The sequence below is a fragment of the Schistocerca gregaria genome, chromosome 2 (genome assembly GCF_023897955.1).
Source record: "Schistocerca gregaria isolate iqSchGreg1 chromosome 2, iqSchGreg1.2, whole genome shotgun sequence".
NCBI lineage: Eukaryota > Metazoa > Arthropoda > Insecta > Orthoptera > Acrididae > Schistocerca > Schistocerca gregaria.
Window position 1 is genome coordinate 35,496,270 of NC_064921.1, and position 23,635 is coordinate 35,519,904.

General features: G+C 42.4%; 1 protein-coding gene across 3 annotated transcripts in view; it reads left to right on the forward strand.

The window, feature by feature from the left end:
- The window catches only part of LOC126336264 (E3 ubiquitin-protein ligase CHIP), a 150,771-nt gene that overhangs the window by 51,163 nt on the left and 75,973 nt on the right, over positions 1–23,635 (forward strand). For all 3 annotated transcript variants that reach the window (XR_007564934.1, XR_007564935.1, XM_049999763.1), the window contains exons 4-5: positions 22,698–22,817; positions 22,929–22,985. Coding sequence is in view for 1 of the 3 variants with exons in the window: in XM_049999763.1 (XP_049855720.1) it covers positions 22,698–22,817; positions 22,929–22,985 (177 nt within the window). In the remaining 2 variants the exon portion in view is untranslated. The remainder of the gene's footprint in view (positions 1–22,697; positions 22,818–22,928; positions 22,986–23,635) is intronic.

The following is a 23,635-nucleotide window of genomic DNA, read 5'->3' on the forward strand; positions in this document are numbered from 1 at the left end:
GACAAAAAAATTTTTCGAAAAAAGTTTCGAAAAAATGATTTGCGAAAAAATAAAATTCGAAAAAAATTTTTGAATAAAATCTCGAAGAATATGTGTGTGAATGTATTCAAAGGACTGGTTATGTACTGGCAGGTTATGATAATGAGGCTAACAATTGTTTGATGAAGAAATAATAACGTGTAAACCTGTGGGAAGCTGCTAGAAAATGATCGGTTTTGTGGGAAAAACGGGAATGGAAATAAAACGAAAGTTGTCGAAAAAAACTGAGATGGTTGTGTAATGGGTGAAAGGAACTGAAGCTGTGAAATAGTATTCACGAGTTTACACGAAATGTTTGTAAACTTGGAACAATGGATTTTATAGCAGCGGTTATGTTGAAAGCGTTGAAAATTTTAGGTTATGGTTTGGAAGTAAATTACGTATTATTGAGTATAATTAGGCAGGATAAAATGTATGGTAGATTACGGAAAAATGGAAGATGAATACAAAGTGGAACTTCTTGTACAAACGAAAAGAGAAAGTAAGACGATAGAGAAGATTTCGAAATGCAACAGAGACAATAACAAACGTAATTGTTGGGTTCAAATTAATGACGATGTAAATAAAACAGAAAGAAACTTCCACATGGGAAAAATATATTAAAAATAAAGATTCCAAGACTTACCAAGCGGGAAAGCGCCGGCAGACAGGCACATGAACAAAACACACAAACACACACACAGAATTACAAGCTTTCGCAACTGGCAGTTGCTTCGTCAGGAAGGAAGGAAGGAGAGGGAAAAATGAAAGGGTGTGGGTTTTAAGGGAGAGGGTAAGGAGTCATTCCAATCCCGGGAGCGGAAAGACTTCCCTTAGGGGAAAAAAAAAAAAAAAAAAAAAGGACAGGTATACACTCGCACACACACACACACATATCCATCCGCACATACACAGACACAAGCAGACATATTTAAAGGCAAAGAGTTAAGGGCAGAGATGTCAGTCGAGGCGGAAGTACAGAGGCAAAGAAGTTGTTGAAAGACAGGTGAGGTATGAGCGGCGGCAACTTGAAATTAGCGGAGGTTGAGGCCTGGCGGATATCGAGAAGAGAGGATATACTGAAGGGCGAGTTCCCATCTCCGGAGTTCGGATAGGTTGGTGTTGGTGGGAAGTATCCAGATAACTCGGACGGTGTAACACTGTGCCAAGATGTGCTGGCCGTGCATCAAGGCATGTTTAGCCACAGGGTGATCCTCATTACCAACAAACACTGTCTGCCTGTGTCCATTCATGCGAATGGACAGTTTGTTGCTGGTCATTCCCACATAGAAAGCATCACAGTGCAGGCAGGTCAGTTGGTAAATCACGTGGGTGCTTTCACATGTGGCTCTCCCTTTGATTGTGTACACCTTCCGGGTTACAGGACTGGAGTAGGTGGTGGTGGGAGGGTGCATAGGACAGGTTTTACACCGGGGGCGGTTGCAAGGGTAGGAGCCAGAGGGTAGGGGAGGTGGTTTGGGGATTTCATAGGGATGAACCAAGAGGTTACGAAGGTTAGGTGGACGGCGGAAAGACACTCTTGGTGGAGTGGGGAGGATTTCATGAAGGATGGATCTCATTTCGGGGCAGGATTTTAGGAAGTCGTATCCCTGCTGGAGAGCCACATTCAAGGTCTGATCCAGTCCTGGGAAGTATTCTGTTACAAGTGGGGCACTTTTGGGGTTCTTCTGTGAGAGGTTCTGGGTTTGAGGGGATGAGGAAGTGGCTCTGGTTATCTGCTTCTGTACCAGGTTGGGAGGGTAGTTGCGGGATGCGAAAGCTGTTTTCAGGTTGTTGGTGTAATGGTCGAGGGATTCAGGACTGGAGCAGATTCGTTTGCCACGAAGGCCTAGGCTGTAGGGAAGGGACCGTTTGATATGGAATGGGTGGCAGCTGTCATAATGGAGGTACTGTTGCTTGTTGGTGGGTTTGATGTGGACGGATGTGTGCAGCTGGCCATTGGACAGATGGAGGTCAACATCTAGGAAAGTGGCATGGGATTTGGAGTAGGACCAGGTGAATCTGATGGAACCAAAGGAGTTGAGGTTGGAGAGGAAATTCTGGAGTTGTTCTTCACTGTGAGTCCAGATCATGAAGATGTCGTCAATAAATCTGTACCAAACTTTGGGTTGGCAGGCTTGGGTAACCAAGAAGGCTTCCTCTAAGCGACCCATAAATAGGTTGGCATACGAGGGGGCCATCCTGGTACCCATGGCTGTTCCCTTTGATTGTTGGTATGTCTGGCCTTCAAAAGTGAAGAAGTTGTGGGTCAGGATGAAGCTGGCTAAGGTGACGAGGAAAGAGGTTTTAGGTAGGGTGGCAGGTGATCGGCGTGAAAGGAAGTGCTCCATTGCAGCGAGGCCCTGGACGTGCGGGATATTTGTGTATAGGGAAGTGGCATCAATGGTTACCAGGATGGTTTCTGGGGGTAACAGACTGGGTACGGATTCCAGGCGTTTGAGAAAGTGGTTGGTGTCTTTGATGAAGGATGGGAGACTGCATGTAATGGGTTGAAGGTGTTGATCTACGTAGGCAGAGATGCGTTCTGTGGGGGCTTGGTAACCAGCTACAATGGGGCGGCCAGGATGTTTGGGTTTGTGAATTTTAGGAAGTAGGTAGAAGGTGGGAGTGCGAGGTGACGGTGGGGTGAGGAGTTTGATGGAGTCAGGTGAAAGGTTTTGTAGGGGGCCTAAGGTTCTGAGGATTCCTTGAAGCTCCGCCTGGACATCAGGAATGGGATTACTTCGGCAAACTTTGTATGTAGAGTTGTCTGAAAGCTGACGCAGTCCCTCAGCCACATACTCCCGACGATCAAGTACCACAGTCGTGGAACCCTGCCAACCCAAAGTTTGGTACAGATTTATTGACGACATCTTCATGATCTGGACTCACAGTGAAGAACAACTCCAGAATTTCCTCTCCAACCTCAACTCCTTTGGTTCCATCAGATTCACCTGGTCCTACTCCAAATCCCATGCCACTTTCCTAGATGTTGACCTCCATCTGTCCAATGGCCAGCTGCACACATCCGTCCACATCAAACCCACCAACAAGCAACAGTACCTCCATTATGACAGCTGCCACCCATTCCATATCAAACGGTCCCTTCCCTACAGCCTAGGCCTTCGTGGCAAACGAATCTGCTCCAGTCCTGAATCCCTCGACCATTACACCAACAACCTGAAAACAGCTTTCGCATCCCGCAACTACCCTCCCAACCTGGTACAGAAGCAGATAACCAGAGCCACTTCCTCATCCCCTCAAACCCAGAACCTCTCACAGAAGAACCCCAAAAGTGCCCCACTTGTAACAGAATACTTCCCAGGACTGGATCAGACCTTGAATGTGGCTCTCCAGCAGGGATACGACTTCCTAAAATCCTGCCCCGAAATGAGATCCATCCTTCATGAAATCCTCCCCACTCCACCAAGAGTGTCTTTCCGCCGTCCACCTAACCTTCGTAACCTCTTGGTTCATCCCTATGAAATCCCCAAACCACCTCCCCTACCCTCTGGCTCCTACCCTTGCAACCGCCCCCGGTGTAAAACCTGTCCTATGCACCCTCCCACCACCACCTACTCCAGTCCTGTAACCCGGAAGGTGTACACAATCAAAGGGAGAGCCACATGTGAAAGCACCCACGTGATTTACCAACTGACCTGCCTGCACTGTGATGCTTTCTATGTGGGAATGACCAGCAACAAACTGTCCATTCGCATGAATGGACACAGGCAGACAGTGTTTGTTGGTAATGAGGATCACCCTGTGGCTAAACATGCCTTGATGCACGGCCAGCACATCTTGGCACAGTGTTACACCGTCCGAGTTATCTGGATACTTCCCACCAACACCAACCTATCCGAACTCCGGAGATGGGAACTCGCCCTTCAGTATATCCTCTCTTCTCGATATCCGCCAGGCCTCAACCTCCGCTAATTTCAAGTTGCCGCCGCTCATACCTCACCTGTCTTTCAACAACTTCTTTGCCTCTGTACTTCCGCCTCGACTGACATCTCTGCCCTTAACTCTTTGCCTTTAAATATGTCTGCTTGTGTCTGTGTATGTGCGGATGGATATGTGTGTGTGTGTGTGCGAGTGTATACCTGTCCTTTTTTTTTTTTTTTTTTTTCCCCTAAGGGAAGTCTTTCCGCTCCCGGGATTGGAATGACTCCTTACCCTCTCCCTTAAAACCCACACCCTTTCATTTTTCCCTCTCCTTCCTTCCTTCCTGACGAAGCAACTGCCAGTTGCGAAAGCTTGTAATTCTGTGTGTGTGTTTGTGTGTTTTGTTCATGTGCCTGTCTGCCGGCGCTTTCCCGCTTGGTAAGTCTTGGAATCTTTATTTTTAATATATTTTTCCCATGTGGAAGTTTCTTTCTGTTTTATTTACATCGTCATTAATTTGAACCCAACAATTACGTTTGTTATTGTCTCTGTTGCATTTCGAAATCTTCTCTATCGTCTTACTTTCTCTTTTCGTTTGTACAAGAAGTTCCACTTTGTATTCATCTTCCATTTTTCCGTAATCTACCATACATTTTATCCTGCCTAATTATACTCAATAATACGTAATTTACTTCCAAACCATAACCTAAAATTTTCAACGCTTTCAACATAACCGCTGCTATAAAATCCATTGTTCCAAGTTTACAAACATTTCGTGTAAACTCGTGAATACTATTTCACAGCTTCAGTTCCTTTCACCCATTACACAACCATCTCAGTTTTTTTCGACAACTTTCGTTTTATTTCCATTCCCGTTTTTCCCACAAAACCGATCATTTTCTAGCAGCTTCCCACAGGTTTACACGTTATTATTTCTTCATCAAACAATTGTTAGCCTCATTATCATAACCTGCCAGTACATAACCAGTCCTTTGAATACATTCACACACATATTCTTCGAGATTTTATTCAAAAATTTTTTTCGAATTTTATTTTTTCGCAAATCATTTTTTCGAAACTTTTTTCGAAAAATTTTTTTGTCGAAATTTTCTTGAATTTCTCGAAATTTTCTTGAATTTCCCCACCCTTTAACGTGATCTGGAGACAACATAACTACCCAACCTTTGCACCCATTGTTGTTCATCAACCTAAGTTCAGCACATGATCAACATAGCTCATCTCAAACCAACACTTTTTCGACTTTTTTCACACCTTTATCTCTCCCTATATAAATCTCTCTTTACTTTCACTTTAACCTCATATTACCCTTTCCACCTACCAATACCATGTCGACCTCACAACATCCCTACAACGACCCCATTAAATTTTATTTACATTCCCTCCGCAAACATGCCTTCACCCTAGCCAGATTACGCTCCCATATTTTATTTACTCAGGCTTGTCTGACATTTGGCATTACTCCCAAAGGCCTCACACTTAAAGTTCCCATCTCTGGCTGCAATCCTTCTTTCCATCAGTCCTTATGCCAGTTCCAAACAGCACAATCCATAGCCCTCACCCGCCTAACCCTCCACCTATACATCGACTCGGCCAATGAACACACCCGTCAACTCCTATCCCAAATCAAAGTCCTCAATCTTTCCTCTCCCGCATCCACACCGGCTGTACATAGCATCCTCCTACAGGCCAACCGCAAATTAGAACAACATGCCACCCTCCACCTCAAAAAACTATCCAATCTCCTGGTTTCCCACCTCCGGAAAGGCAACTCACTCACCCTCCACAACCTTTCCAACAAACCTCAACCTCCTCTCATTGCACACAGACCCAGTCTCTCCCATCTACTCAATCTCCCACTTCCAGCTCCACTCCCCCCAACACCTCAAAATTCTAGTCAACACAATCTGGAACCACAACACCCCAATTCAGTAGTTAACCTTTCCTCCAAACCCCTCTCCCAATCCGAAACCTCTGTCCTATCCAAAGGCCTCACCTTCAGCCCCACTCCCAGGTTCAACCAAACTGCCCTTGTCAAGGATTTACTGTCCTACACTCGTAGTCTCTGCTGGAAATATCACTTTGCCACGAAGAAAAACAATCCTGATCCCACTCCTAATGATCCAACTCCCCAAGACACTATCCAAATTGAACCCTGCCTGCAACAGTTCCGTCCTCCATCACAGCGGGACTCACCTCCTCTTCCTCAAAATCACCCTCTCCAAACCTTCCAGGAATTTCTCACTTCCAGCCTTGCCTCTCAATCTTTCTTGAAAAACCTTAATCCTACTCCCAACATCACCACAGCCGAATCCCAGGCTATCCGTGATCTGAAAGCTGACCGATCCATCATCATTCTTCCGGCTGACAAGGGTTCCACGACTGTGGTACTTGATCGTCGGGAGTATGTGGCTGAGGGACTGCGTCAGCTTTCAGACAACTCTACATACAAAGTTTGCCGAAGTAATCCCATTCCTGATGTCCAGGCGGAGCTTCAAGGAATCCTCAGAACCTTAGGCCCCCTACAAAACCTTTCACCTGACTCCATCAAACTCCTCACCCCACCGTCACCTCGCACTCCCACCTTCTACCTACTTCCTAAAATTCACAAACCCAAACATCCTGGCCGCCCCATTGTAGCTGGTTACCAAGCCCCCACAGAACGCATCTCTGCCTACGTAGATCAACACCTTCAACCCATTACATGCAGTCTCCCATCCTTCATCAAAGACACCAACCACTTTCTCAAACGCCTGGAATCCGTACCCAGTCTGTTACCACCAGAAACCATCCTGGTAACCATTGATGCCACTTCCCTATACACAAATATCCCGCACGTCCAGGGCCTCGCTGCAATGGAGCACTTCCTTTCACGCCGATCACCTGCCACCCTACCTAAAACCTCTTTCCTCGTCACCTTAGCCAGCTTCATCCTGACCCACAACTTCTTCACTTTTGAAGGCCAGACATACCAACAATCAAAGGGAACAGCCATGGGTACCAGGATGGCCCCCTCGTATGCCAACCTATTTATGGGTCGCTTAGAGGAAGCCTTCTTGGTTACCCAAGCCTGCCAACCCAAAGTTTGGTACAGATTTATTGACGACATCTTCATGATCTGGACTCACAGTGAAGAACAACTCCAGAATTTCCTCTCCAACCTCAACTCCTTTGGTTCCATCAGATTCACCTGGTCCTACTCCAAATCCCATGCCACTTTCCTAGATGTTGACCTCCATCTGTCCAATGGCCAGCTGCACACATCCGTCCACATCAAACCCACCAACAAGCAACAGTACCTCCATTATGACAGCTGCCACCCATTCCATATCAAACGGTCCCTTCCCTACAGCCTAGGCCTTCGTGGCAAACGAATCTGCTCCAGTCCTGAATCCCTCGACCATTACACCAACAACCTGAAAACAGCTTTCGCATCCCGCAACTACCCTCCCAACCTGGTACAGAAGCAGATAACCAGAGCCACTTCCTCATCCCCTCAAACCCAGAACCTCTCACAGAAGAACCCCAAAAGTGCCCCACTTGTAACAGAATACTTCCCAGGACTGGATCAGACCTTGAATGTGGCTCTCCAGCAGGGATACGACTTCCTAAAATCCTGCCCCGAAATGAGATCCATCCTTCATGAAATCCTCCCCACTCCACCAAGAGTGTCTTTCCGCCGTCCACCTAACCTTCGTAACCTCTTGGTTCATCCCTATGAAATCCCCAAACCACCTCCCCTACCCTCTGGCTCCTACCCTTGCAACCGCCCCCGGTGTAAAACCTGTCCTATGCACCCTCCCACCACCACCTACTCCAGTCCTGTAACCCGGAAGGTGTACACAATCAAAGGGAGAGCCACATGTGAAAGCACCCACGTGATTTACCAACTGACCTGCCTGCACTGTGATGCTTTCTATGTGGGAATGACCAGCAACAAACTGTCCATTCGCATGAATGGACACAGGCAGACAGTGTTTGTTGGTAATGAGGATCACCCTGTGGCTAAACATGCCTTGATGCACGGCCAGCACATCTTGGCACAGTGTTACACCGTCCGAGTTATCTGGATACTTCCCACCAACACCAACCTATCCGAACTCCGGAGATGGGAACTCGCCCTTCAGTATATCCTCTCTTCTCGATATCCGCCAGGCCTCAACCTCCGCTAATTTCAAGTTGCCGCCGCTCATACCTCACCTGTCTTTCAACAACTTCTTTGCCTCTGTACTTCCGCCTCGACTGACATCTCTGCCCTTAACTCTTTGCCTTTAAATATGTCTGCTTGTGTCTGTGTATGTGCGGATGGATATGTGTGTGTGTGTGTGCGAGTGTATACCTGTCCTTTTTTTTTTTTTTTCCCATAAGGGAAGTCTTTCCGCTCCCGGGATTGGAATGACTCCTTACCCTCTCCCTTAAAACCCACACCCTTTCATTTTTCCCTCTCCTTCCTTCCTTCCTGACGAAGCAACTGCCAGTTGCGAAAGCTTGTAATTCTGTGTGTGTGTTTGTTTGTTTTGTTCATGTGCCTGTCTGCCGGCGCTTTCCCGCTTGGTAAGTCTTGGAATCTTTATTTTTAATATATTTTTCCCATGTGGAAGTTTCTTTCTGTTTTATATATATATATATATATATATATATATATATATATATATATATATATATATATATATATATATATATATATATATATATATATACATTACACTGAACATTACAGAACATAGTGCAGTTTAATTAATTAGAAAGACTTTGGAATAATAAAAATAAAAGAAAAATGTATGCAGAAAGCAGGATGTGGAGTAGCAACCTTTCATATAAATTTGCCTCTATCACCGTCTGGCAGTTACAGCACTATCGATGCTATGCCGTGACTGAAAAATGTACCTGGCTTTGAAATATTAAACTTTCAAAGCTTTGAAAGGAATCTTTTATGGGTGAAAGCCAAAGACTAACACGGACTCTCTGATTCATAGGAATTGCGCCGCCATAAAATTTGTTAGATTTTTAAAATCAGGTGACATACTAGTGACTATGGCTTCGCATTAGTAAGCATATATTATTAACTATTAATAATGCAGCACAACACATAATTCATCCTCTGCTGGATGTAGCGCAGTACACAATGTGAAAACATATCGTGAAATGTTAGTGACCAGCTACACTGTTTAGTATGATACAAATACAGAAACATAAATTTTTGGACTAGTATAGATATGGGTGTGAACAATGAACATTTACGTTGCAAACATGTTGTCTCAGTCATAAACAATGTTACAAACAGAAACATGTTTTTAAACATTAAACACGATAGACTTGGCAACTTTCTAAAGCTGATTGTACGCACTGCTCCTTATTGATGACTTTGGACAAACAATTTCACAGCAGTGACAATCAGATAGAGTACCTTACAAAAACCACTCTTACTGTCACTGAATGTTCCATGACAAATCCCAGACACAGTTTTGTGTGAAGAGGTGCCGTGTCTTTCAACCCATTTCCAAAGAGAATAACTTTGAGCCTTGTAAACAAATTCCTGTGACTAGATGTCAAATTTATAAAGATAGCAAAAAGGCATCTTGGTTCTTTTTTGTTGATTCTTTTAAATATTTAACTCCTGCTTTTTGGTATAATCTTTGTCATGTTACTGACGGAAAGATCCCTCTTTCAATGTTCCCTCTGGCCATTGCAAACACGGGAATAGTGGGTTGTGTCGCTATCTCGAACTCCTCGGACAGGCACTCTACAGAGATCTTAAGTTCTGCTCTTTACCATTCCGCCTACCTATCTCACAGTGCTGTGTTTACTGTGATAGAGATAGAATGTGCCCTTTCATCGTCACAAACCTGCTCCATGATGCTCCAGATGTTGTGGATCCTATCTTCCGATGGCGAGCATGTTCTTCTCTGTACAAACAGTTGTATGTCAGGGTGTATACAACCCGGGACAACTGGGAGATCCGGGAAAAACCCAAGAATTTTTTCAGCCGGGAGAAAACCGGGAAAACCCGGGAGTTTTTTAGAATTCCGGGAATTTTTCATTGTTTTTGTTTCGAGTTAAATTTTTCTAATTTTATGTTTTAAGAATCGATACTCTAACAAAGGGTATTACTGCATCCCGCTACTGCAGAATAATACTGCCGCAATAAAATATGAACGAGAGAAAAAATGAAAATAAAACTTAAACTGCAAAAGGAAATGTGCCATCTACAGCAACAAAACACAGTGCTCATACAAGTGTCAGCCAACACCAAAATGTATCAAAGTCATTAGGAAGAATATGCAATGCTTCGTAACAACAAATTACCTCCGATATGAGCGTGACATCACAACTGTTTACATTAGATTTGTTTCAGCAGTTGCGAGCGGGATCATGCGCATGCACAATTGAGTAGTACCTTCTCCTGCGTCTGGCTACAGAAATGTGTAAGCAGTCGCTGCAAGCAGCTAGATGCTACTGGGAAAAATTTTACTGGAACACCCAAGCTGCCAGATTCATCCATGCGCAGCAGGCCTCTTGAGGGAAACAATCTCGTTTTACAAAGCGCTTAGCATCTAGCGCACATTATTCTATCAAATATTCATATGACTTTGAAACAGTTTTTGAACATTTTTGAACACATTCTAAGTTGATTTCTGAATGGATTGTAAGTTGATTTGTGAATGCATGCATAGTGTACATGATGTCTCTGTCAGGGGAATCCTCGTCATTTGTAGAAACAAACTTTCCTACAGACAAAAGGGGCTACGCGAGCTGAGCGGAGTAAGGCCGAACGGATGAATGCCAACTGCTGCCTGATTGTGTAGCTGACTGGGTTTGTGAATGATGGGTGTTGTAAAAATTACTAGCAAAATCCATGGATTCAGACTACCGGAGTGGAAATAAACGAATAACAGGTAAGAAAGATTACGTATTACCTTCTCGGTGCGTCCAAGAAAATGAAATGTTGACACAAAATTTTTGGCCAGATCACAATACTAGTAAGGGTCAATTGTACAGTCCGCGGCTAGCAGCCATTTTAAATTGTATTCTGGAAATAGCGCGGAAAACGCATTGTATGAACACGTAATAACGCTTAACGGAGGCATAATCACGGGATACCAGTGATTCTGGCAGAGTTAGTGAAGTTAACCGGCGAATAAGCTTTGACATTCGCAGGAATAGTTACGGAATTAGTGGTAACAAGACTGTTTGTTAGAACGAGGAAGGAGAAGAAATGGGGACATCACACCAATTATGAAACAATATGACGATTCCAAGTTGGTATAAAAATTTCATACTACTTTTCAATATCATGCCTGAGAAACTGGAGCTCATGAATGAAGTGTGAAACGATTTCCTAACTTAAAGCTTTTTGCTTTTAGTAGACCTAACAGACATTTGATATTGGTACTTTGTGAATTATATTCTGTCGTTATAAAAATGACCGTTTGTGCCAAAACAGTCCCGTTTATTTGGTGTGTGTTACAATTGTTGCAGTATTGGAAAGGCCTATTTTGTTTTAGCTAGCAGACAGTGACAAATTAGGTGTAATCAGATCAGGAAACCACACCAGTCTTGGGTCCTATTTGTATTAACAGCTTTTTCAGTATTAAACGATGACATTTCGATTTGACGAACTTTGATGAGGTAATAGATTCTTTTGCAGAAAGGAAAGCACGCCATGTAAAGCTTTAGTAAGATCAGAGAAAAAAATTCTAGGAGCTAGGAATTGAAGAAATGTGTATTGTCTTGCCTGTCTCATGTCTTCACTGGTTTTATGTAATCTATATTTAATCTTACATGAATATCAAGGGCTCAGATGAAAACCCAGTTCTAAGCAAAGAAGGGAAAGCAGAAAGGTGGAAGCAGTATATAGAGGGTCTATACAGGGCCGATGTACTTGAGGACAATATTATGGAAATGGAAGAGGATGAAGATGAAATGGGAGATATGATAATGCATGAAGAGTTTGACAGAGTGCTGAAAGACCTGAGTCGAAACAAGGCCCCGGGAGTAGACAACATTCCATTAGAACTACAGACAACCTTGGGAGAGCCAGTCATGACAAAACTCTACCGTCTGGTGAGCAAGATGTATGAGACAGGCGAAATACCTTCAAACTTGAAGAAGAATATAATAATTCCAATCCCAAAGAAAGCAGGTGTTGACAGGTGTGAAAATTACCGAACTATCAGAGTAATAAGTCACAGCTGCAAAATACTAATGTGAATTCTTTGTAGATGAATGGAAAAACTGGTAGAAGTCAATCTTGGGGAAGATCAGTTTGGATTCCGTAGAAATATTGGAACACGTGAGGCAATACTGACCTTATGACTTACCTTAGAAGAAATATTAAGGAAAGGCAAACCTATGTTTCTAGCATTTGTAGACTTTGAGAAAGCTTTTGACAATGTTAACTAGAATACTCTCTTTTTTAAATTCTAAGGGGGCAGGGGTAAAATACAGGGAGTGAAAGGCTATTTACAATTTGTACAGAAACCAGATGGCAGTTGTAAGAGTCGAGGGACATGAAAGGGAAGCAGTAGTTGGGAAGGGAGTGAGACAGGGTTGTAGCCTCTCCCTGATGTTATTCAATCTGAATATTGAGGAAGCAGTAAAGGAAACAAAAGAAAAATTCGGAATATGTATTAAAATCCATGGAAAAGAAATAAAAACTTTGAGGTTGTAATTCTGTCAGAGACTGCAAATGACTTGGAAGAGCAGATGAACGGAATGGACAGTGTCCTTAAAGGAGGATATAAGATGAACATCAAGAAAAGCAAAACGAGGATAATGGAATGTAGTCGAATTAAGTTGGGTGATGCTGAGGGAATTAGATTAGGAAATGAGATGCTTAAAGTAGTAAATGAGTTTTGCTATTTGGGGAGCAAAATAACTGATGATGGTCGAAGTAATATTTAAAGACCTTTAAATATGTCTGCTTGTGTCTGTATAAGTGTGCGAGTGTATACCTGTTCTTTTCCCCCCTAAGGTAAGTCTTTTCACTCCTGGGATTGGAATGACTCCTTACCCTCTCCCTTAAAACCCACATCCTTTTGTCTTTCCCTCTCCTTCCCTCTTTCCTGACGCAGTGAATTTTGTGTGTGTGTGTGTGTGTGTGTGTGTGTGTGTGTCTCTGTCTGTCTGTCTATCTGTCTGTCTAATTTTCACTGTCCTGAATATAGTTTGATGGCATAAAATATACACGTTTCAATTCAGTGTGACGGGTGATAGGAGAATGCTGTGTGAAGAGGTGTGGCACTGCACTTTGGCACACTTAAGACCAAATAACATTTTCTTGAACACACATATTTTATGCATCAGACTCTTCAGAAGGATGTGCACTACGAAATGAACATATTTTTGAAAATTCGTGTTTTTTTCTTTGACCCCCCGTCTCAAACACTTATGGGAGTGGTGGGGGAGATACTAGTTTTTCCCCGGTTCGGAAATATCGTAGATCTGGGGCTCATGCGCAGAGCAGTCTGAGCTATAGTGGGGAAGTGGGTAGTCTGCACGTGACCCGTGTTTACATTTAGTGATTTTGCTGTTTGTTCTTCTTTTACTGTTCTCATGTCAAATGAAAACAAAACAAATTTGTTTGGCCGGGAGCTATCAAGTGAATTAAAATACATTCACATAATTACAGAAGGCTAAAATGCGTTATTAGTTTCAGGTTTTATTTTATTTCCACCTTTCTGACCGTCAAGCATTAATTGCCTTGCAGAACTATGAAGTTCTTTTTGTCAGTTTGCTTAAGAAATTTTCTTTTATTAATATTTTCTGCTGAGGCAGATAATGTATTTGAAACGAAGTGTTTAAGTTCACACACTGTTCGCTGCATTTCAAGTGCACATTTTCAACTTGTATTACATATAGCATTGTGCTATAAAAGAGATCCAAACATGAGATAACACAGTACAGCTATTCCAAGAAAACTTACATTCCGAAAACTACATTGAAAAGCTTAATATCAGGTCATGACCTTCTTCACTAGGAATCTGGACAAACGAATGTGCACATTTTAGTATGGGTAACGATATTCCAATGCTCCTGGAGTATCCTCTGATGTTATGTTTTGTTTCTGTAATGACACAATGTAAGCTCTTTTAATGTTTTACATGTTTGAACACAACATCGTAGCTGTGCACATGCGGTAACGCCTATCATCTGGCGCTCTCTGGCAACTGCAAAAACGAACCTATTTCAAACAAGCTGCAGGAAAAAATTTCGAATGGTGGTTTGAAAAACGTTACTATCGAAGTAAATTTCCTTTTACACAATTGAACTATGTGCGAGAATGTATGATGAATTTCTTAAATCACAGACCGTTTGACTCTCATTTAAAAATAAATTCTTTGATGACGAGCCATTTAGATGAATTTTGAGCCCAGAAGATCAGACATTTATGTCGTTATTAAAAATTTTTGTGGCACATTTGTGTGATGCATCTTAAATTGTAGTACGCGCATAAAATACCAACATTATCAACATTATATGTGAAAGCTTAGCCTCTCTTGCAGTGTATTAATCTTGTAGACCAATGTTATATGTGAAAACTTTACTTTTTTTATAGCAACTCTATGTATATTAATTTAAACCATTAACTTTTTCGGTTTGTGTGTTTGCTCTACTGAACAGTGATGTTGCTATTGGCTGACTACATCACGTGTCCTAAGCCCTGAATACCCGCTGTCATCGGCTGGCGAGATCACGTGACATGAACTATGACTGGCTTACAAAAGGGCATCGCAACTCGATTTCAATGCTTCGGAAAGTAACATGCAGTGTTTGATGGAATTCGAATTTATACTTTCGTAATACAAAAATATGCAGCCTACAAGTTGCTACACATCCAAGATCTTCCCTAAAAGTGTTGTTTTCCCAGTGTTTCATTTTCTAAAGTGCTGGGAAATTCTACACCCGTGTATAAAACCATAACCATTCAAAGGACTATAAGTTACACAGTTCAGAGAGAAAATATAATGTCAGTTAACAGGGAAAAAGTATATATTCACCCGGGAGAAAATGTATTTTTAACCGGGAAATCTGGGAATTTTTTTCCTTGTCCGCATATACACTCTGTTTTGGAATTGCAATGTCCACTTGTATTCTTACTTCAGGAAATAAAATTGTACCCTCACATCCACTTTGAGCTTTCGTGCTTCTTCCCAGTCCATTTTGGCATTCGCCTCAAGGTCGGCATTCCATCTCATGGGGGAGCCATGCTGCTCATACAGGATGATGATCATTGTCAACCCATCCCCCTGACTACCCATCTTCAAGCTGTGGCAGTTCACCTCTTCCTTCCTCACTTGAGCTTTTCCCTTTGTACCGTTTGCATCCCTCGATAATTCTGTCACCTGGGCAGACTTCCTCCAACTTACTGGACAGCTACCTCACCCATTTCTGCTGCTTGGTGACTTTAATGTGCACCATCCTCTTTGGAGTTCTCCCAGAAGCTGTCAGAGAGGTGCTATCTTTGCTGACCTTAATCGGCTTAACCATATTGTGCCTTAACATGGGAGTGGTCATATTCCTTTCAGATCCCACGCACACCTATTCTGATTTGGAACTATCCTTCTGCACTGCCAAGCTTGCCCATTGACCTGAGTGGTCTCTTGTCTCTGACACATACTCAAGCGACCATTTCCAGTGTGCTATCAGTTTGCTGACTCGTACTCTACCCACGTGCACACCCAGGCAGCTTTCTAAGGCTGACTGGAGGCTTTACTCCTCCCTGGTGATCTTCGAAACCCACCATTTACCCAGTTGTGATGACCAGGTAGCATATCTTACAAATGTTCTCCCCACCACTGCAGAATGTTCCGTTCCTCACATTTCCTCTTTACCTTGCTGTGTCCAGGTCCCTTGGTGGACTTAGGCATGCCACGATACCATTCATGTGCGGAGACATGCTCTCTCCATTTTTAACTATTATCCTACAAAGACAAACTTCATTCGTTATAAACAGTTGTCTGTACAATGTCGTCGTGTTCTTCTGGATGCAAAGAAAAGCTATCTGGATTTCATGTACTACTTCTTTTAACAGTTCCACTCCCTCTTTGTTGTGTGGGCCAGCCTCATATGGCTGTCTGGGACCACGGTCCATTCCAGAATTTCGGGCCTGGCAATAGCAGACGGTGTCGTAATGAAACCTATTGTTATCTCCAACACCTTAGGCAGCCATTTTGTGGAGATTTTGAGCTGCTCTCGCTACCACCCTGCCTTCCTCCATTGGAAACAAGTGGAAGAGGTTGGGGCAATACTCTTCTCAGAATCATGATTGCTACAATGCCACATTTACTATGAGGAAGGTAGATATTGCTCTCATTTTTTCCCAATCCCCCACCCCAGGGCTGGAAAATTTTCACATTCAGAAGTTTGCAGAACCTCTTTCTTATGGGCAAGCACCTTCTCCTTCACACGTACAGTTGTGTCTGTGCAGAGAGCATGTTTCTCAGGTGCTGGGGCGTGAAGCCACTGCCATACCCATACCTATGCGTGGTTAAGGACAAACACCTCCCTTCTAGTTATCGCTGCATTTTTCTCACCAGCTGGTTTTGCAAGGTGATGGAATGTACGATTCATGCCCAGCTGATACGGTAGCTCAAGTCTCACAATTTCCTGACCACTACACAGTGTGGATTTTGATTTCAGGTGCTCCGTTCTGCAGTTGACCATCTTGTTACCTTGTCAACCCATGTCATGAATGGTTTTCTGCAGAAATACCAGATTGTGGCTGTGTTTTTTGATTTGGAGGAAGCCTACAACATCTGCTGGAGGACTGGTATCCTTTATACACCGTACATGTGTGACTACTGTGAGCTCCTGCCCCATTTCCTTGAGGAATTTTTAAAAGACCAAGTTTTCAAGATACCTTTATCCAGGAAAACTGTGTGCCTTACGGTTCCATCTTGAGCGTTGTCATCTTTGCTCTCGCCATTAATCTTATAATGGCCTGTCCCCCGCCAAATCATCTCGGGCTCTCTTTTTGTTGACGATTTTGCATCTATTGCAGTTCTGCACGAACCCGTCTCATCGAGCGAGGTCTTCAGTGAGTCTAGATCATCTTTACTCGTGGAGCATCGACACTGGCTTTCATTTTTCACTGACAAAACCATTTGTATGAATTTCTGGCAGCGCTGTTGGTTTCTCCCTCTATATTTACATCTCGGGCACGTTGCTCTTCCGTTTGTTGAAACTACAAAATTCCTGGGGCTTTTGCTCGACAGGAAACTTTCTCGGTCCTCCCCCGTGTTTTACTTGGCAGCCCGCTGTATGCAGTCCCTCAATGTCCTGTGTGTCCATAATGGTACTTCCTGGGGTGCAGATCGAACAACCTTATCCATTTGTAATGATACCTTGTCTGTTCACAACTAGACTGGGGGTGCTTTGTTTGTGCATCCCTCTTACACCATCTCAGTACTGTCTCCCATTGTGGCACCCGTTTTGACACTGGTGCCTTTTACACTTGCCTGGTTGAAAGTCTGCATGCAGAAGCTGCCGAACCACCGCTGTTCTACTGCCGTGACTTTCTCCTCAGCCGATACGTGTGCTGTTAGTGTGCCGTGTGTGGCCACCCGTCCTGTGTCTCTTTATTCGATGATTTGTTTGATTGTTAGTATGGGGCGCATCCCTCTTGTATCGTACCTCCTGGAGTTCGCTTTGGGCTCTTGCTCTGGCAGATTAACTTCACGCTCTCGGCAACTTTTCCGGTGGATGTGAACCCAGCTCTAACCTTGGCTTCGTGCAGTGGCCCGTGTTCACCTTGGCCTCATTCTTATCCTAAGGACACTATTCCAACCTCTCTCTATCGCCTTCAGTTTCCCGACCTTCACACGGAATTTCGTAATAGTACATTTGTGTAAATTGTTGGCTCTAGGACGGATTGCATTGTCGGGTGTGCTTTCGTCATTGGCGCCAACATTTTTCAGTATTGGCTTCTGGCACACTGCTCAGTATTTACAGCAGACCTCTTCGCCCTGTATCAGACCACAGAGTGCATTTGGCGACACAGGGTTTTCAATTGTGTCATCTGCTCAGACTCTTATCAGTGCCCTTCGAATCCTCTGTGCACTGTACACCATCCATCCATTAATGCAATGCGTCCAGGAAAAGTGTTACTTGCTCACTCTTGATGGAGCCACTGTGATGTTTGTGTGGGTTCGTGGTCATGCCAATCTGATGAGAAATGAGGCTGCTGATGGTGCTGCAAGGCTACAGTCTTCGTACCTCAGCTCACTAGTTCTTATATTCCCTCTGTCGATCTCTGTGTTGTCCTCTGTCAGGAGTTTGTGTCATTTTGGCACCACCACTGTTCCTCCCTTTGTGGGGATAAGCTCCAGGTCATTAAGCCTCTCACAGCAGCATGGACAACCTCCTCTTGGCCCTCCTGCCACAAGGTGATCATTTTAACTAGGTTGCATATTGGACACGCCCTATTAGCCATCTCCATATGTTAAGTGGTGCTTCCCCATCACTTTGTGCACATTGCACCCAACTTTTAACTGTCTGCCGTTTCCTGACTGAATTCCTCTTTTTTTAAAGAAAAAAACTGTTTACATTCCTTTTTGGGTTTGCCATCTGAGTTATTGGCTGTTTTAGCGAACGATGCTTGGGCTGCCAACCATGTTTTTTATCTGTCATAGCAATATTAGTTCTGGACCTCTGTTTCTCTAGGGTGTGCTTTATAGACCTTTCTCCACTGACCTGTTTTTAGCTGGCTTATCTTACGTCGATTGGCAGTGACATATAGTTGTTTTTAACTCCTCTCTTTGTATTTCACAGTTTTGGCATTGGTGCATATGACCCTAGTTGTTTTTGCGCCCTAAAACAAAACAAACTCACTCCTAGGCTGCAGCCTGAACTCAGATGATCATAGCCAAAAGCGCATTCAGTTCACTAACTGTGGCCTGCTCCTCCAGCATCTTTGTACAGCAGGAACACATCCTGCCCATCCTAGTAAATTTAATTGAACAAATAAACTATAAAAACAGACAAAAACCTAGATGTGCAACTCTCTATACTCCTGATGTGTCACCAAGGGACACTTGATACCTCAATGAACTTTATAATTGGCTGTTCAAAAGAAATGGAACCTGTGTTATGGACTGCCTGAATTTACACTCACCTTTAGGAACGCGAGATGAAACCCTGTAAATAGAAAAATATACATGCGATTTAAGAAGTATAGTACTAGAAAAACACAGGAAAAGCTAGATACGTAACTGGCTGCTGTGGAGATGTGACGAGGCGACAGCTGAGGGCCTGGCTGGCTTACTAAATGAACGGATGTCTTACTAAATGAACGGATGTCTTACTAAATGAACGGATGTCTTACTAAATGACCGGATGTCTTACTAAATGACCGGATGTCTTACTAAATGACCGGATGTCTTACTAAATGAACGGATGTCTTGAAAACAAAAGAAATTATTAACTACTGTGCTGCAAACTGAATGAATGTACACTTCCGGATACAATACAGGAGATTAAACCTCTTAAATAGAAAACATGGGTTCCTTTGTTCTTCCGTGTTGCCTTCATCCTTTGTCACCCCGGTTTCATATATCATCTTCATCCCTTAACCATAGGGTCCAAAGGTGGACCTGAGATTTTTCAGTTCTGCATTCAGGTGTTCTTTATCGCTTATCCTGTGGGCCCTCATTGTTAATGTGAGCAGGGTGGATTTCTTCTGCCTAGGCGTATGGTGGGAGAAGGGATGTAGGTACCTTCAGGTGTTGGTGGATTTTCTATATACTCTGCGGGCAAGTTTACCATCAGGGTTTTGGTAAACTTTCACGTGAGAAAAGGCAGTAACCCTTCTTTTCTATATCCATGGTAAACTGGATTTTACTGTGCTGTTGATTGAGGTGTTGATGGAAATTCTGTAGCTGTTGTTTTTCACGTGGCCAGATAAGGTATCATCAGCATGCTGGAATAAGCATTCTGGGCATAATGGGGCAGAATGAAGAGCTGTTCCTTCAAATGTCTCCACGTCTTATTTCCACCGATAATAAGAAATAAAACAGATGCTAGTAAAGGACGTCTAACACCCCTCCTCCTCATCCTCAGTACACTGTTGTATTATGAAAACAGCTCCTTCCACTACTGTGTAAGGATTAAAGTTTTCTTATTCATCAGTAAGCAGAACATCCAGAGGAAGGCCACTTGCAGCAGTGGCTGAAACGCAGGAGAATTTGATGTATTGACAATGTAGTCAAATCCACTAAAGAATTTTATTGACGTGACAGCTGACGTCGAAGTCTACTCTTACAGTATCTATTTAGATTCTGCGTGGTAATAATAGTTCAGGAGAAAATTTTTAAACAGTCTTTAGTTCACTGCAACACATTGTGACACGGCAAAAAGTAATATTTCAGCTCACTCCAAAACCTTAACACCTATCAAAAGTTTTAAGTTCTCGTAATTGCAACCTACTTTATCACCTGCCAATAGTGAAATAAAATGCTTCCTACTGCTAAACTCTGACAAAACTGACCACCGAGGCTAGTGGCTTACCACAAATCCCAAAGCCCCGTCACTCACATGTTGCATTTACAGAGTGTCATTGAGCTCACTGTCGTGTGTGTTACGATGAACGTTACACTTGTGACCACCATTCGGATTTCATAAGCAAAACATTGAAACTATTCCTGTATGAAGATACCCCCAACTGATGACCTCAGAAGTTAAGTCCCACAGTGCTAAGAGCCAATGTACCCCCCTTTGTTGTGGCCATTTCCTGCCAGCAAAGTATGTTTAAAGTCCATCAGTTCTCTTCTACTATTGATAAAAGACGGTGAGACAATTTAGACCATTGCCTTATGCAAAGAAAATACGTTTATCAGTTTTCAGCTATAGCAAAAGCCTGTCTTAGTAGCTGATTAGAACAATTTCAATATTACTGTTAAATCACTGAATATGGTAGACTCACTTAGACAAAGAACAGTTAATGGATGTGCCTGCACTGTTGCTGGTTTCATAATATGTATTTTGTGGAAAATTACATAGTCTAACTTGAATTTTTTTTAAGTTCAGAATTATTTATTGGTTGTAGTTTATTTAGTGTATTAGATCATATGTCTCAGAGGTCATAGTAAAAATTTCGGTTGCTACCACATTTGACTCCTTAGCTCATCACATTTTTGCATAATTAAATTTGTGAAGGAAATTAGTGTAAATGACAATTGTTACTATAGCTGTAACTCACATAGTTTCTGAAGTAGAAAACATTATAAGTAGCAATGGACTTGTCTTGTGGGCACACCCAGTACAGTAGCTTTGAAATTATGTAGCATTACTGGATTGTGTGACACTAAATATCCAAGATTTTTGAGTTAATATGTTTTATTTCAACAAGTGTTCTCGCCGTGACACCTGTTTCGTTCTGTGCATGCAGGCTTCACATATCTTGGTAGAAGGGAATTTTGTGTCCCTCACACCTGGTCAATTACCTAGCTGCAGGTAGCTGAGCACTCCTGTGTGCATCCTTGGTATCTGTTGTTACCTTATCCTCTGCGCCTAGCGATAGTAGGCTGTAATTTATTGCATTTCTGATCCTGATGGCTAGTTTTCATTTGATTGCACCCAATGCATACCATTTAGGATCTGTAGAATGAAAGCCTGGCAGGTCACTGTTTGTATACGTACAGTGTGCAATTTCTCAGTTGCACTGAATTTTTGTTGTACACATATTAAACAAAAGCAAATTATTGCTGTTCTGTAATGGAATCTGTAACTAGAGTAAGAAGGGAACCTGTTACTAGTGTAAGAAAGGTCAGTGAAGATCGAGGCATAAAAAGAAGTTAAACTTATTACTAGTTCAATTTTGTGTTTCCAAAACTTTGTATTTTGTAAATTACACAGTGGAAATTCCAGGTTGAAATATAAGGAAAATATACATTGCTACTCACTATATAGAAGACTTGTTGACTTGCAGACAGGTACAACAAAATGACACTGACACATCAACCTTTGGCCAAAACCTTCATCAGAAAAGGAAACTCGCAGATCCACCCACCCGCCCCTTCCCCTCTCAACACACACGGTGAGAGAGAGAGAGAGAGAGATTTAAGCAAGTGAGCGCACCTCATTCAGACAAGACCGCCATCATCAGCAGCTTGGGCCAGAATGCGAAGCTGCCAGAGATGGCGATAGTGTGTGTGTGTGGTGTGTGTGTGTGTGTGTGTGTGTGTGTGTGTGTGTGTGTGTGTGTGTGTGTGTGTTTGGGGGGGGGGGGGGCGCTTGCATGCTTGTTCCTTTTTTAGGAGAAGGCTTTATCTGGATCCTAACATGCAAGTGTCTTTTCATTGTCCCTTTCTGGAACTCCATGTGTCATCTTTATGCTGAGTAGCAATCTACCTTTTCCTTATATTGTGTTTTGTAAATCGGTATACATATTTTACAAAGTAACATGTACTTACTAGTTGTGAGTTGCATTGAGGAATTATTTAACTGTGGTATTCTTTTCGTGAACAGAAATAACTGCAATTAACTTTCTTGATCGTCTTTCTTGGGTCTATTCCGATTTCTCTTGAAAGTTTGTGATGTGAATTAGTATGCATTGTCACCTTATCTGCTGTGTTGTTAATGCTTTCCAGTGTTCAGTAAAGTTTTTACCTTTTATGTGTTGGTGATTGCATGACAGTATTTGCTAATCAGTAACGTTTCACTATGATATGTTCTCAAAAAACTGAATACACATTATTACATCTCCTCTGAATATAAGTCTAAATAACGGTTAGGATATAATTACCCCCTATCTCAAGGCATACTGTTTTACATTTCAGTCTTACTTGAACAGATTGATAAGGGAGGACACCGAGCGGCAGATAGAAAAACTGCGTGAAGAAAGTGGTGGAAATGAAGAACTTGTCCAGGACAAAGTGATGGAGCTGGAGCAACAGTGTGTATGTATCTGTGTGTTGATCTGTTTTGTAAAATAAAAAAAAAGAAAAGAAAGAATCATCAGTACAGTGCCTTGTTTTGAAATTAAGTATTTTTCTTCTTTTTGTTTTCAGGACAACAATACAAGTGAACTAAATGCTATATTTGCCAAAGTAGATGAAAGGAGAAGAGTAAGTAATAACAAAAATAAATTGAGAGATCTTGGTGCAAGTTGAGGAGCCCCTACCCACTAAATAGAGGCACTGAGCAGTAGACTTAAATGTAAAAACAGGGGAGAGGGAATGGAAAATTTTAACTTTTAGATAAGGTTAAGCATTTTCTCCTTGCTTTTCAATGTGTGTCCATTGTTCAGTGCCTCCACTATTTACGGAGTAGTGGTATAGACTTTCTTATGCCTTTTTATCTTCTATCTTGTATTTGTCATTATTGGAACTTACGAGATTAGTTGTTCTGTAGTGCAGCATTGTTTCTTTTTAACACGATGTAAGTTACTTTGAAGTTATAACAATAGAACAACTTAGTAGGATTCTCATAGGCTTTACAAGTGTTGTATCTGAACCTCTTTGGATAATAGGACAGGTTCCCAAAAAAAAAAAAAAAAAAAAAAAAAAAAAAAAAAAAAAAAAACACATTTATTTGTGTGTCATAATTTCTTTTCTGATAGTTCCATTTCATGAAGTATGTTACAACTACTTGCAGCCATTGTGGTGATTGAGGAAGGTACCCCCACACACTCAAAAATAAAGCAGAATACAATAAATAAATAACAACTGTTTCGAATGCTGTAGCTAATGCATCAAAGATAAATTCTGATTCCCAC